At 42.4% G+C, this 16,385-nt stretch overlaps 1 protein-coding gene and 1 long non-coding RNA gene across 6 annotated transcripts in view; one reads left to right on the top strand and one right to left on the bottom strand.

Annotated features, from left to right (window-relative positions):
* Positions 1-382: 382 nt before the first annotated feature.
* Positions 383-16,385, top strand: part of NMT2 (N-myristoyltransferase 2) — a 40,922-nt gene continuing 24,919 nt past the window's right edge. For 3 of the 5 annotated variants that reach the window (XM_084781062.1, XM_084781061.1, XM_084781060.1), the window contains exon 1: positions 770-897. In XM_084781062.1, the coding sequence (XP_084637188.1) occupies positions 785-897 (113 nt within the window). In that variant the 5' untranslated portion in view covers positions 770-784. Of the gene's footprint in view, positions 613-769; positions 898-9,681; positions 9,706-16,385 lie in introns of those variants that run through there. The other 2 variants (XM_084781063.1, XM_084781064.1) reach the window with 2 other exon arrangements.
* On the bottom strand, positions 4,477-9,545 carry LOC311597034. The gene is made up of 2 exons (XR_014779066.1): positions 7,979-9,545; positions 4,477-7,191 (listed from the first exon to the last, which is right to left on the bottom strand). It is a non-coding gene; the product is annotated as an uncharacterized lncRNA (long non-coding RNA).

The following is a 16,385-nucleotide window of genomic DNA, read 5'->3' as shown; positions in this document are numbered from 1 at the left end:
CCTGTTGGCTGAGGTGGGCGGGACCGCGTCGCCAGAAAGGAGCCAAACGAACCAGCGAGATGGGCGGGGCTGTGCCGGCCGAGTTGGGCCGAAGCGGGCAGGCGAGGTGGGCGGGGCCTCGCTGGCTGAGGCGGAAACGGGACCACGAGCTGAGCGAGGCCTCACTAGCTCAGATAGGCGGAAGTGGGAAGGCGAGGTAGGCGGGGCCGTGACTGCTGAGGCGGGCGAGCCGACGACGTGGGCGGGAGAGGGCACGCAATGTGGGCGGGGCCCACGCTGACTGAGGCGGGCTCCACAGCTTTAGACGGCGGGAGCCGCAAGCAAGTGGGCGGGGCCGTGCCTGCCGCGGTGGGCGGGGCCTGCGGGGTGGGCGGAGCCGCAGACTCCAGACTTGGGGGCCCGAGGGTGGGCGGCACTAGAGCGAGCTGCGGCCGCGCCTGCCGTGTCGCGCCTCGCTTGCCGCTCGGAGCGCCGCCTTCCCCAGCCGCTCGGAGCCGCCGCGATGGCGGAGGACAGCGAGTCTGCGGCCAGCCAGCAGAGCCTAGAGCTGGACGACCAGGACACGTGCGGAATAGACGGAGACAATGAGGAGGAGACGGAACACGCCAAAGGGTAGGAGGTGGTGCGCGGGCGCGACAGGGCGGGGACCGCGCGCACCTCAGGGCTCCTGCGCCCGCTCGTGGCGCGCGGGAGCCCCTCGACCGCTCAGCTGGCGGGGGCGGGAGGGGCGGCCCCGGTCCCGAGACCATTGTGAGGTGCCGGTCTCCCGGCTCTCGGGGAGCTCATGGTGGTGGGCGAGGCCCGAGGTGGGCGGGGAGACTGCGACTCGGGCCCGGGGACCCGCGACACGGATGTCACCTGCCGCGCGCCCCCGCCGGCCGGCCTCACCCAGCCACGGCGAGTGGCTCGGGGTGGGAGCCCAGCAAGGGGGCCGGGCCCTTCCCTTTGTGGTGGTGGCGGCATCCTGGGCCGTCGGGACGAGGCGGGCGGGGGGGGGGGGATGCAAGTCGCGCGGCTTGCGCCTCGGCATCCTTCTAGTACTTTCGCACTGCCCTCCCCCAACCCCCTGCCGCCACTAGCCCCCTGTAGAGACGAAAACCAGCAAGGCCGGTCCTAGGGAGTGGGGTAGGGATGCGCCCCGGGCGGTCTCGGGTCTGCTGGCGCCGAGCAGCGCAAAGTTCTGCCTCCCAAGCCGGGAAAGGGGCGCCCGGAGGGTAAGGGGGTGGGGAGGTGGGAGGATACAGGTCTCGGCGGACGCCTGAGGACATTCGGCCTGGCGACCTCTGAGCTTGCCCGCTCGCCGAGCTTTCTAGAGCAGAGCTGACTGGTGAGCCGAGTTCCCGCGGCCCCGATCTTATCCTGCCTGCAAACCTGGTGTCTGGTCTCCAAAGCCAAATGGACCGAGTACTTTTAACACTTGATCGGCTTCTTAATCTGTGCTTGCCCTCTTTTCTCCCCTACAGACTTGATTTGTCCCTCTGTTGGAGAAAAGACTGCTTCTGGTTAAGGCTGGTATTGAAGTTCTGTTTTAAAGGCGGGATTGGGAGATCATTTTAAATAAAGACCAGTGTCCTTTTTGTAGGTGCTGTTTGCCTCAGTCTTTTTTTTTTTTTACCCTGTTGGATTCAAACTATGCGCTGGCACAGAGTCGGTCCCGCTGCCCCTTAGAAGTGAGGTTCTGCGAACCATGGTGACTGTAGAAGTGGGTCAAGCCTAAAAACAAGATAGGGAACCCTGAGTCACAGATGGCTTATTTATTCAGTTCATGGAGAGTCTTTCAAGTATTTTCTTGTTTTATTCAACGTTTACTTTAAGCTTTATTTAAGAAGGGAGGCTTTATTGATCTTAAATGCTTTATAAAATATTAAATGACAAATGAAGAAAGAGAAAAGCTGACTACATATATCTCCCCTTGGCGAGTTGCTTTTTAATTTTTTTTTTTCAGCAAACAGTTCGGTGGCAGCTGCAAGTACTGAATGTTATCTTTCAAGTCTAGATTTTTTTTTAAGCCAGTAGAGGAAATTCAACAGAAATCTGAGCCTGAGTTCTGTTTATGATTAATAGAAATCTGCCTGTGATAGCTAAATATGAATGTTTATTTTTTGAAACACTAGCTCTCCTGTCAGAAATGGGTCCAGATAGAAGCGAATGGATCACTCAAGTAACTTGAGCACCTGTCTGCTACCTTTCTGGGGAGACCCTGCACTTGTCTCTTACAGGGTTAATACTGTTCTGTGGTTGATATTTAAGGTTGAGGATTAGAGCTTCCTTGCTTACACAGGTGAGGATACCCTTGGTGCAAAAACTTCCTTATCTCTGCGTCCATTGGTCCGGGACAGTCTGATGCCTTCCTGTAGTCTGTTTGAAGTTCCCAGAAGAGCATCCAAAGGCGTTTTGAGCCCTCTTCAGAGGTTTCCAGATTAATACATCAGCACATTAATTATATGTTAGGATGCTTAATCAAAATGTAGAGCTGCCCAGTGGGTTAGGTTGTTTTAACCAGGAATAGACAATGTGTGATAGCTTGAAAAATTAATAAATGGATTTATTATCTACTGAAATGTAGAGAAATTAGTGAAACTCGAGTTGCTGTTATTCTCTTGTTGAAATGCTTTTCTGATTCCCATTTAGACAGTACAATTTAAGGAAGTCATGCTGTTTCATTTGGCTCATGAATTGATAGTGCTTTGTGGAAACCCAAGTTTTCTTTAAGTAGCTTAAGTTTGTCAGTGTTAAAATATAAAACTTTTCCTTCCTCACTTGGCCTCTTCATTCTCTACTAGTTTAAGTAAACAACAAATAATGAGCCTTTAGAGAATGGGTAGATAATGTTTTATCTCTAATAGGCAAAGTACTGCTTCTGGGCCAGTAGGCAATAGTCAGTATAAGGAGCAGGAATTTCTTCAATAGCTCCCCTGTGACCTGAAAGGATTAATATATACCCAACATTTGGTGTAATGCATTTACAAGTTGTTTTAGCTTACTGTGTTGAAACTGTAGGTTCAAATAAAAGAAAAATATCCAGTAAGATATTACTATGCTTTTGTTTTTATAGAATTTTCCTTATTGTCTTTTTATTCCGTTTTATGGGTAATATTGAAAGACCATAAACAAAATGTGAGGTTTTATGTTTAATTTAAAGCAAGTAACACAAATATTATAAAATACTTAAGTGTAACCATTTTCGTGTTTCATTTTTATGGGAAGAGTGTACTTTTAACTGTTTGGACCACCCAAATATAGAAGCAGCATACCACTCTAAAATTCTATGCATTCTCAAAACATTGCCGAAGGGAGTGATTATTAATTTTAACTAAGGAGATGATAGCTCAATCTATGGAGTTTTAATCGTTTCAAATAATATGTGGAAAAGCAGAAGTAAGATAACTGAGGATTACCTAAAAAGACCCCTTCAATAACTTGCCTTACCACATGATTTAAAATTGGGATAAAGTAAATAGGTCTCAGTAAAGAGCTTGAGGAAACTTGAAAACTTTCAGGCAAATGAAAAGTCCAAATGACTGAAGATTTCATTTCTGTCCTAGGTGGCAGTGGGAGGAAAGAGGTTATCTGCAAGATAACTTTGCTAGGAACCCCAGTGTGAGGCTACAGAGGTAATCCAAGGTCTTTCGTATCTAATACTCTACCCATTCTTCATTTGTTCTGCCATGTCAGTTTCTGAAGGAATTTAGTAAAACTATTGAAGATGGAGCACTAAAACTCAAGGTCTTCTTGCCCCATTAAGGTGTGTTTTTGCCATTTGTAAACTACATCCTAGAAGATTCCTTAGCATTGTCCTACACTGAGCACTGTATTAGCCAGCCTTTTCATCTCTATAGAAAATACCCAGGAGAAGTAGTTTAAAGAATGAAAGATTGATTTTTGACTCATATTTTTAGGGCTTTCTGTCTGTGGTCTGTCAGTGTTTTGGGTCTGTGGTGGGACAGAAGCCCAGCATAGAATGATTTAAGGAGTGAAATTGCTCACTTTGCGGCTATCAGGAATCAGGGGTGGGAGTGGTACAGAGATGTACTTTCCTGGTAGAGCAATTGCCCACTGTGTGTACTGCTCTGGGTTTGATCCCTGATACCAAAAATTTTTAGCCAAGTGTGGTGGCACATGCCTGTAATCCTGGCCTTAGGAAGCTGAGAACCTTGAGTTTGAGACTAGCGTGGCCTCCATAACCAGAAATTATCTCAAAAGGGGAAAACAAAAAACAAAAAAACCTTGAGACAAAATAAAATGTGGTTTTATGTTGATTTATAGTTCTTTGGGTATATCCCCAGGAGTGGCAAAGCTGATTTATACAATAGTTCTGGTTGTTGTTGTTGTTGTTGTTGTTGTTAATTATTACTACTTAGGAACCTTATTACTAGTTAAACTAATTTACATTCCTACCAGCAGCATACAAGAGCTGCCTTTTCCATCATCCTAACTATAGTTTGTTGATACTCACTTTCTTAATGTTAGCCTCTCATACTGAGGACAAAATGGAATGAACAAGAATGCTGAACTTTTTTTTTTTTCTTGACTATTTATTGGCTGTTTGTATTTCATATTTTGACAGCTTCCTGTTGATTTCCTTTGCTGCTTTACTGACTGGATTGTTTGGTTTCTTGGTCTTTACTTTTTGGAGCCGAGATACTTCTGTCAGATGTGTCTTCTTTCATCAGCCCCATTTGCCAGCTCTTGCTGTCATTTTTTGATACATCTAGAAAGTCCTTGCCTTTGCCAGTGTCTTTAAGTGCTTTCTTTAGGCCTCCCTCTAGCAACTCCTGTTAATCTTATATTTAGATTTGAATTGTTTTTTTCCCCCTAAAGTGAGAGGTACAGAGTTAGTTTTGTTCCTTTACACATGGATATCCAGTTTTGCTAGCACTATTTGTTGAAGATGCTGGCTTTTCTTAAAAATGGGCTTTGGCATCTTTGTTAAAAATCAGGTGGCTGTCCTTGTGGGGTTTATTCCCTCCTATCTTCTGTCAGTTCCACTAATCTACAAATGTGTTTCTGTGCCAGTACCATGCTGTTTCTGTTGCGGCCTGTAGTGCATCTTGAAATGAGGCACCTCCAGGATTGTTCTTTTTGCTCGGTCTTGCTTTGGCTGCTCAGTGTCTTTTGTGCTTCCAGATGAATTTTTGGATTTTGTTGTTTCTATGAAAAGTGTTGAAAGTTTGACAGTTGTTGCTTTCAGTCTGTAGATTGTTTTTGGTGATACATATTATGAATTCTTTTCTTAGAAAAATAAAGGGCCCAATATGTCACAAAAATCAAATCTTAGGCATTCTTTTGTTTTTTGTTTTGTTTTTGAGACACAGGGTTTCAGTCTCAAAAATTCACTGCGTAACCTGGGCTGAATTCCCCCATTCCTCAACCTTTCCCATGTGAGCAGTATGGGTATGAGCTTGGAATTAAATAATAAAGCAACTGTTCTTGTGCCACCCTCTATTGGGGGAAAGTTGAAGATAGTGCGGTGTTCTCTAGAGAGTTATTGGAATTGGCTGTAGCCACTTCTGTCAGTCAGCTGCACAGACTCAGAGGACATGCAGCCGCTTACTGTAACTCTGGATTCTCATCATGGGGAATTTAAGGGATCGCACAAAGCTGCTCTTTCTGAAATGTGAACTGCTGTCAAATATATAAGTTTAAATGGAAAGATACATTAACTGCCCTGGCCCAAGGGATCCCCCTCATTCAAGAAATAATTAAAACTGGGATAAATACCAACTGAGACTTGCATCAGAGATGGTGATGTCACCTTTGGCCCAGAGCAGACTTCCTCCAGAGCCTGGCTGAAATACAAGAGTTCCTAAGGATAGCATACACACTTTGCTATCAGTATATTTCGCTTTAACAGGGTAAAGCTGTTGTTCAAGTTAAAGAAAGAAGACCAAATGGTTTATTAATTTAGTTTGAAAATATTTTTATGCCTTTTACTGGTTATATGAGTAAAAACATACAGATTTAAATTAAAAGGTAAAGTATAGAGAGAGCAAAACTCCTTGGTTATCCTATTTCTTTATATCCCAGCTTAATTGACAGTGTAACTGACTCACATTTCAGTATGTGCCCAGTCAGCATAAGTAAGATCATACTTTGTGGTTCATTGACAGCCTTGTGTTTTTTGCCATGAATATTTGCTGGCATGTTCTGAGGCAGTAAAAATCCCTCGTGCAGTAGGCATCATTTATTACATGGAGCTGTATGGCTACAATGACTCGGGAATGAAAATTTCAATTTAATTTCATTTAAATTAACTTATTTAAAAAGATTTCCACAAATGGTGACTATCATATTAGACAACTCAGATAATATGTGCCTTTGAATTTCTCTCTTCATATACTTAAAGATTTATTTTCCTGTCTTTTGCAGAATACAGCATTTTCAATTTTTTTTCCTTCTAGGAATTGTCTTTAAACTTAGACCAAGCATGTTTTAACTATATTTCTCTATCAATGTCACATTTTTCATGACTACCAGCTAGGCATAGTGACACATCCACATGGGAGGTGGAGGCAGAAGGATCAAGATTTAAGGGTCATCCTCACCTTAGTAAGTTGGAGGTCAGCCTGAGCTCCATGAAACCTTATCTTAGAAAAACAAACAAAACTGTAACCACTAATTCAAAACACCACTACCATTTCACAAGACAAAAATGTATAGACTTTGAAATAACCAGGATTCTTACCCAGTCCCATGTGACGGTCCCTGTCAAGGCCCTGCAGCCCTTACGGAATTTGGCCTTCCTGTGCTCCTTATTCACTCCTCTCCCGTGCTGTCCCTTGTCCATGTTGCACTCTTGTTTTACTGCCATGGTAGCCATGGCCCCCAAAGATAAATGACTTGACCAGGGCCACCAGCTGCTAAGTGAGAAGCATAGTTCTTTTTAATGTGTATCTAACTTGTCTAAACTAACTCAAAAATAACTTAGGTATAACTTTAAGTTAGAATAAAATTAAGATATAATAAAAGATGACTTTATTTAAACATAGCAATTTATAACCTGAAAGTAGGGATAGTCTTTATTACAATTGAAGACCCAAGGTCTGTTTATCTCTGTGCCTTTCTTTTGTTCTGCCTCCTCAGTTAAGTAAGTCCTCACTGTTAAAAGGGTGTTTCTTTTTTTTTTTTTAAAGTTGGTTTATTCTTAATTTATTCACTTTACGTCCTGATTGTAGCCCCCTTCCTTGCTTCCTCCTGACCCCCATCCTCCCTCTCCCTCCCCCTCTTCCCCTAGTCCTCCCGTGTAATCTGACCCCAGCCTATCAAGTCTCCTCAGCACTGCCTGCATTCTCTTCCTCTGTGGGCTAGCTTGGCTGCCCCGCCAGGGGGAAGTAATCAATGAGTAGGCAACAGGGTCCATGTCAGAGGCAGCACCTGTTCTCCGTATTATGGGTTCACATGGAAACTGTGCTACCTATGGACTACATCTGAGCAGGGGTTTAGGTCCTCTCCATGCATGGTTCTTGGTTGATGCATCAGTCTCTTTAGGTACCCCTGGGCCCAGATTTGTTGGTTCTGTTGTTCTCCTTGTAGATCTCCTGTCCCTTTCAGGTCCTTCTATCCCCCAACTCTTCCCTAAGACGTGGTCGAAGGTAGCTTTTAAAGGGGTATGAGCAAGTGAAGTTAATACTAGAATTGGACAGGTGACATTAACAAAAGTAAACCCACATGACTTCTTTAGTTATCTGTACTTCTTGCATGTAAAATCCATTACTGAATTTGGTGGACAGGAGATAACTTGCCTGAGATGTCCCTAACTCAGGATGGGTATGCATTAGTAGCCAGTACAGCTCATTATTTGTTCCAGCCTTAGCCAGCTTGCCCAGTTGAATTTCAGCTTTTTAATCACCAGAGTAGTGGCTACATTTAACATTTGTCTAAGTTGAACAAGAACCTTGGATTTTCTGCCTTTTCTTCTAGTCAAGGGATTTGTTATCCTAACAAGGGCATCAGAGCTTACTATATAATTGATGAAGACCTTGACCTCCTGATCCTCCTGCTCCTACCTCTAGTGCTTTGAAGAGTCTTTACGAATTTTTTCAGTAACTTATTTTACAAAGTTAGTATCAACAGACATATTGGGTTAGTACTTGCTATTTGGCAGGCAGTGTTTGGTGCTGAATAGGTGTGACCTTAGTGGCCCAAGGTCACTACTTCCAGTTTCAAGGTTCTGTTTTCCAAGTTTGGGCCCTTCACTCACTTGAAAATTGGGCACTAGGGCATGTATGCACTTGTATGGCTAGAAAGCTAGTTTTAATCTTTTGTTATTTTCTCCTGCCTTTTTTCGGGGTGGGGGTGTCTGATTATATAGCATAGGCTGCTTTGAATTTCACAGTGATCTCCTTGCCTTAGCCTCCCAAACTGCTGGGATTATAGGCAGGTACTCACTAGCTATTATAACTTGATTGAAGATAAGCAAATAAAAATCTATCCAAATATTATGAATCACATTTCACAAAGATGATCCAAATTTATCACTAACAAAATAAAATGTAAAAAAAAAAATTAATTGTAGGGGCAAATAGCAAGTTAATTTTTCTCTCTGTACAGGAGTTTAGTTTTCCTGATACTTTCATTAAATAGTATACTCATCAACTAAGAAATTTGCCTTTAAGTTTTTGCCGTGTTGTGGACCAGAGCCTTGTGCATGCTAGCATTAAACCACTGAGCTATACCCAGAACACTACTCATCATTCACATTGTTTATCGTATATTAGGTTCCTATGACTCAGGGTTACAATCATGTCTCTTGCATTGTAGTAATATGTTTCTCTCTTGAGCTGTGATTGATATTAGGAAAAAACAGTATGACTCACAAGAGTGGTAATAGGACTCAGAGGGTAAGTTTGATCCCTAGAATTCACAGTGGAAAAAGAAAACAGACTCTTTTCTGAAAACTGTCCTTTGATCTCTTCATGTACACTATAGCTGACATGTACACACATACACACAAATAATAATAGTAAATACTATTTAAATTTTTTTCAATGTAATGATTACACTCATCCATGATGCAAGAAATTGGTATCAAGAAAAAAATGTATAAACTGGTGTCAGTATCAAACTCCTGATATTTCTTTTGTTTCACAGGGGAAGCTGCTGAGAGACCTTTCTGATAGTAGCCTATAAAGTCTAATGATTCTAATCAGTATTCCTGTACCTTAAGCTGAAGTGTCCTACAATAAGTACATTAGTAATGATTTGTTTGCACCACTATGATAGGCCCTGATACCGTGGGAATTCCTGTCTTAGTATATATCAATACATTTAGTGGTCAGAAGTTATTCAGTAGGGCTCTTGTTTCTTCTAAGGGCTGACTTAAGTGCATCCCCCAATGTGTGGCTCTGCCATCTTCTGTTGTCTAGACCTATATCTATATCCCATCAGCCCTGGGAAAGAAAGAACATGCTAGGGCCAACAGGAAGAAGCACACATCTTTTCCACTTGTGCTCCTTTGACTAGAACTCACTCAGTTGTCATATCTGACAGCCAGGAAACTAACTGGGCTCAGAGAGCAGGCTGGATTTCTGTGGGCACTCCAGGACACAGTGATTTTTGTTTTGTTTTCTTTTGTTTTTCAAGACAGGGTTTTTCTATGTACACTTGACTGTCCTGGACTTGCCTGCCTCTGCTTTCCAAGTGCCTGTGCCACCACCACCCAGCAGACTGAAATATTTCTGAAGCTCTAGTCCATTAGCTCATCTAGTAAGTCCTGACTATAAATTTCATGAACTTTTACATTTTGTTGTTGTAGCACGTTCAGAATTTGACCTTTCCAATGCAGAGATGGAGTGAATTGGATGAAATGGCAGGCTTGAACAAGACCCAGAATCCCATCCCCATCCCACATTCCCAGCTCACAATAGAAAAATTTAGAACTTGTTTGGATCTTTCATGCATAATCTCAAGGAAGAGGGGCATGGAACTCTTTTTTGTTGTTGTCTTTGTTTTTTGTTTTTCAAGACAGGGTTTCTCTGTGTAGCCTTGGGTCCTGGACTTGCTTTGTAGACCAGGCTGGCCTTGAACTCACAGGGATCTGCCTGCCTCTGCCTCCCAAGTGCTGGGATTAAAGACATGCACCACCAAGAGGCACCCTGATTTCTACCGTTGCCTTTCTGGGCTTGGTGATCTTCCTCAAACAGGAGTCTGAATCAGACTTCGCTGAATTCCACGTGGAACTCTTTTTTCTGAAAAAATTTCTGTTACTATCCTGGTTCCTACTCAGCCTCATGTTTACTCAGGCTTGTAACACCGCTTTCTGCCATACATCTTCTTTCAGAGCCTATGGATTTCTGTAGGAAGCAAATTCCAGTTAAGTTGCTCTTATGGTTCTAGGTCAGTTTGGGGTTCTTTTCAAGCCTCCCTTATCCTGCTACCCCAGGCATAGGAGTTCACTAGTTAATAATTTTAAGAAGTTTTATTGAAATGTAACTTATATACTGTGTAATTTGCCTATTGAAAACAAACAGTTTAGTGGCTTTTATAACATCCACAGAGTTGTACAGCTATCACCATAGTCTGTTTTAGAAGTGATTTTCATCTTCCCAGAACGAAACCCACATCCTTAAGCAGTCTGTCCCCTAAGTGCACTTTCTCCTCAAGACAAAAAAAATACTTAACTGAAACAATTTATGATTCTGGGAATTTGTGGGAATATAGTTGTCTGTAGTGAGGATAGTGAAGGCAGCAGGAGCAGGTGGAGGCTACTCACACTGGACCTATATGCAGGGCTAAAGAGATACACGCTGGCTCTCAGTTTGCTTTGCTTCCTGTGGTCTAGGATCCCAGTCCTTGGAGTGGGCCTCCCCCCTTCATTTAGCCTAATCTACATAATGCTTCACAGGAAGGCTCAGAAGCTTGTCTCTTCGGTGAGCCTCGACTGTCAAGGTGACAATCGTTATTAAACATCCTACCTTCCTGTTAAGCTCCTGACAACACAAATCTATGTTGTATTTCCTTGGTCTACTTGTTTGGATATTTTATATAAATGGCTTCTTACAAAAATAAGTGCTACGTTTTTAAAGTTTTTGAATAGTAAACTATTATATGGATATCCCACATTTTCCTTATCCATTCAGGGCTATTATGAATGTTCACATTGCAAATTTCTGTATAAGTATGTTCTTATTTTTTTATTTAGAAACCTGAGAATTGCTGGATTACACTGGGAATTATTGAAAGTTCTGAGAAGAGACTAGAGAGTTGGCTCTGTGACTAGGAGTGTCTGCTGCTGAGCAGCCACATAAAAACCCAGGTGTACCATGCATACCTTTAACCACAGCTCCCAGGGGGCAGAAACAGGACTTGGGGCTTTGCTGGCTTATAGCCTAGAGTAGAAATTGTGTACCCCAGGTACAGGGAGAGAACTTGGCCTGAGAGGAATGGTCAGAGAGTGGTAAAGGACATCTGACACCCTCTTCTGGCCTCTGCTTGTTTAAACAACAACACACACTCACCGACACATGCATGCACACTCACACAGATAAATCAGTTCTGAGAAACTCACAAATCCCAAAATTGCTTTATTGTTTTGTATTCTTTGTAATTCAGTTAATCTTTGTTCTGCTGCTGCTGTTGTTGTTACTACTGCTACCACTATTGTGTGTATGTGTGTGCCTGCTTTTCTGTAGTACACACCACACGTATGTTACCCATGGAGGCCTTAAGAGGGTGTCATAATTCCTGGAACTGGACTTACAGAGGTTATGAGCTGCCTGGTGTGGGTGGTGGGATCCAAACCTGGGTCCTCTGCAGGAGTCTTACATGCTGAGCTATACTTCAGCTTCTACTTTTTATTGTGGTTGTCCTAGTACTATGAGGATGTGCCCCAGTGAGCTCTTACTACTCCCCATCCTAGTTTCTTTAAGGCTTCTGAGAAATGGAAAAGCAGCTTGTCCTCATTAGAGGGTTGGGAAGGTTGGAGTATGTATGCAAATTTGGAAGAAGAGATAATGAATTTGGTGCCAGTTTTAGTAGTTCCTTGCCACTTTTGGTTTTCAGATGAGCAAGAGAAGGGAAAATTTATAAACTAGGCCTAATAAAAAGTTGAGTATATATATCCTCCACCCCCCTCCCCCAGACAGGGTTTATTTGTGTGGCCTTGGCTGTCCTGGTCTCACTCTACAGACCAGGCTGTCCTTGAACTGACAGTGATCTGCTGACCTCTGCCTCCGAAGTGCTAGGATTAAAGGTGTGTGCCACCACGCCTGGCCGAGTATATATTCTTTATTATACCAAAAATTAAAAATACAATTTAAGCTGGGCATTGTGGCACACTCCTTTAAGTCCCAGGCCTCAGAATAAGCCTGACCAAGGCAGTTGTGTCTCTGTAAGTTTGAGGCCAATCTGGTCTACATCATGAGTTCTAGGACAGCCAGGGCTGTACAATGGAGCCTTTATCTTAAAAAATACATACATACATAAATAAATACATAAATAAAAATAATAGTTTCAGCAATACAGTTTAGGGAGAGAGCCTGGGTTAGTAGTATTTATTAACTCTCAGAATTTAATTAATAGAAAAGTGCATCTCAAAGCTGTCCTAGTTTATATTATAGGTGATACAAGTTATTTAAGGGATTTCTGATGAAATAATCTAGTGTTTTTAATGTCTCTGTATTTGTTCCTGTGTCTTAAAAAGTATATTTGCACCAGGCATGGTAGTGCACGCCTGTAATCTCCGCACTCAGAAAGGCAGAGGCAGGTGGATGGATCTCTGAGTTCAAGGCCAGACTCTACAAAAGCAAGTTGACACACACATACACACATTTGCTTTTGAGAAAGTCTGGCCCATACAGGACAAAAGTTTCTGGTTTGTACACTGGCGATGATTTCATGTAGTTCCAATCATGCATACCAGCTAAGGCTGTTCATCCCCTATCCTGTTGTAAGAAAGTGCTTTAGGAATTTGGGAGGGCTATTTTGGACTGGCTTTCTGGTATTTTATTTTGTTGTTTAGGTTCTTTTGTTTTGGTCGTGGTGGTGGTGGTGGTGGTGGTGGTTGTTGTTGTTTCAAGACAGTTTCTCTGTGTGGCCCTGGCTGTGCGAGAACTCCCTCTGTAGACCAGGCTGTCACAGATCTGTCTGCCTCTGCCTCCTGAATTCTGGGATTAAAGGTATGTGTCACCACATCGAATGGTGGTTTCTAGAAAAGGGTTCCAAGGAGAAGAGAGGTGTTGCATTTTGACTAGAGCCTCCCTGTGAACCCAACACAGTACTGAACACTTAAATAAAAATTGAGAGAACATTTGGTACTAGGTCCAGTCATCTTTACCACAAAGGTAGTGGAAATTGTTGCTTTTCAAAGGTGTTTTGCTCTCTGGCGATATGTGACTGGAGCTACCTCAAGAGCTAGAATTACACACCAGTCAGTCATTCAGAAGGTATTAGTTACTTCATCTTCTAGTGAGAGGCATTAGGGACCTTCAGGATGCTGGTATGAGCTAATTTCTTTCATACCATGCATCTCCGTGTGACTCCCACATTAGCCCAGCACTGTCACCACTTCGTAAGGTGCTAGCTTGAACACATCCAGGAGGATGGTCCAAATCAGAATACACCAGACCAGGTGCATCTACACGTTTCTAGCTCCAGTACCTAGCTATGATTAACTTGTTTCTGCTCAGTTGCCAGTCAGATATTTATAGGCACTAGATGATTTTAAATATAAACATGATGATTGTACAGTTTGATCCTACTGATCAAAATAAACTGCTTGTTTTGGGTGGGAATGCATTACTATTTTTAGGGTGCTAGGGTACCACTTGACAAGGTCTTAATGGATCTTCAGCAGTAAGCAGTTCTTTTTTTTTTTTTTTTTTTTAGAGTTAGGAACAGGGAAATGTAAACCTACAGATGCCTATGTTTTTGTATTTTGGACTTGATGAAAGAATGAATTATCCATTTAAATGTAATGTTTATTAGTTTTGAAACATGAATAACTGATAAGAGAAGGAATCTCTTTGATGTTGGACATAGAGATTAGGGTGTGCTGAGGTATAAAGTAGTAATGGACAACTTCACAGTTCTTTTGCTTATGCTAGTGAAGGTGTATTTCCTGTACTGCACAAAGGCAGAGCCCTTCAGCCTCTAGATCACCCAGAGACTTGCCTCTACGCACAAGGCTACTTGGCATGAAAGTCAGAACAGCCAACAGAGACTGTATAGCTGTTTGTAAGACATAACCTGGAAAGCCAGCCTGGGATACATAGTAAATTTGAGGTAGTCTCAGCCTAAATACTGAGATCTTACCTTTAAAACAAAAGGGAAGGAAAGAAAACAAAGTAGGAAAGTAAAGCACACTAAAGGCTCTGATCTAATGGTTGAACCTTTGGCTGGTTCATAAGATGTTGCCTATATTGAAAAGTGATGGAAGATAGGTGTTGGGACTTGGTTGGAGGAAGTTGGTCGTGCAGATTGGGCGTATTCTTGTGGGTAATAGCTTGCTCTGGCCCCTTCCCATATTCCTCTTTCTGTGTATCCTGCTGGGCCATTATAATGTTCTCCAGACACCTTCATCACCATTGTGCTCTGCCTACCTGCATGGTGCCAAACAGCTATGAATTGAACCCTCTGAAAACATGTTGTCACATGTTTTGGTTACAGCACCACAGAAGTAACTACTATAGAGCCACATTTGGAGTCTGGTTTAGGGACTCCCTGAACTGGATTTATGTGATTCCCTTGCATGGCTGGTCATTGATGTTGGATCTGAGCCAGGAGCTCACTTTCTGACTCAACCAAGAGTCAAACATTGGCCTTAGCATCATGGTAGGTTCTTAAGGGAGCCAGGCTTGTAAGAGTGTTATAGTAGAAGTAGCCGTTTGTGGTCTTCTATAACCTGGAAGTCACATAATGTCACCTCCACTGTGGTCAGGGCAAGTCAGGCCACCTAGATTCAAGGAAGGGGGAATGGTCTCCAGCTCTCCATGAAAGATGATGTCAAAGACTTTGTGGACTTTCTGTAAATCTGCTTGCAGCTGCAGCATCATCTAGGGACATGTGGAGTTGTGGAAAGTATGAATGAGTGTCTATTAAGTAGAGTTGTCTACTTAATAAAAAAAGAATAATTAAGTACTCTTTGTCGGTTACTAGTCTTTGGATACTACAGTTTGGTCCCCGACTGACATGTTCTATTATATAAAGGCCTCTTGTGTTTATAAATTTTCTCCTTCGGAGCAGTAGGTTTTAAACTTTTGGTTATGTGGATGGTACTGTACATTGAGATACATTGTGTATTTTCTTTTGAGATAGGCTCTCACTGACTTGCCTGTGTTGGCTTTGAACTTAGTCTGTAGTTCAGGCAGGTCTCCAACTTGCCATCTTCTTACCTCAGTTCCGTGTGTGTATTTTTGGACTGTTGAAGACACATGTGTTCATTTGGTTCCAAATGGGTTAGAAATTTGACATCTCAAAAGCCATAGAAAAGTCAAGGGGAAACAGAGAATATCTGTGGTTAGTTTGGGATACAGAAGATAATATGTAAGCACAATTTAAAAGCACACTACAAGGAAAAGCGTTTATACTTTCTAAAAAGATACCATAAAGTCTAATTTTTTAAAAAGATTTATTTCTTAAGTATACGATGTTTTGCCTCCACACCAGAAAAGGGCACCAGATCTCATTATAAACGGTTATGAACCACTATGTGGTTGCTGGGAATTGAACTCAGGACCTTTGGAAGAGTAGACAGTGCTCTTAACCTCTGAGCCATCTCTCCAGCCCCCAGAAAGTCAAATTTTAAATAAATAAACTTGAGTATAGTATTTAAGAGCTAAATAACTAGCAGAAGCCAGATGATCCAAAGTCTGACTCTAAGCTTTTGTGAGGCTTAAATAAGATTAAATGCAACTGGAGAGGTGGCTCAGTGGATAAAGCACTTACCATCCAAGTATGAGGATCCTCCAGAGCCTACATAAAAACCTAGCAGGTGTGGTCACCAGATGTAATCACAGTACTTGGGAGGCAGACTGGGGGATCCCCTGAGTAAGCAAGCTACCTAGATTAGCCAAAATGAGTGAACTCTAGGTTCAGTCAGAGACTCTGCCTCAAATCAGGGAAGATATCCACTGTCATCTTTTACCTGACAGATATGCACATATGTATATGTATACTTACACGTGTATGCACATTACACACATATTGTAAGAAAAATGAACATGTGTGTAGAGTACTGAATAAATGATAGGTGTAGTTGCTTTTTCATAAAGGGTTCATTTAAATTATTTTTAGGGATGGTGACTAGAAAGGGGACACAAGGACAATCCTCGAAATGACATAAAAATGTCTAGCCCAGGTCTCGATTAAATGTTTGTCTGTGGTGAGTTTTCTTTGGTCTCATCTGTAGAATTACTTCAGATGAGGAAAAAGATGATAAAAGGACATTA

This window comes from Acomys minous (assembly GCF_964271855.1).
Source record: "Acomys minous genome assembly, chromosome: 5".
Taxonomy (NCBI): Eukaryota; Metazoa; Chordata; class Mammalia; order Rodentia; family Muridae; genus Acomys; species Acomys minous.
The sequence above is the reverse complement of the archived record's forward strand: the minus strand, read 5'-3'. Positions and strand labels throughout refer to the sequence as shown.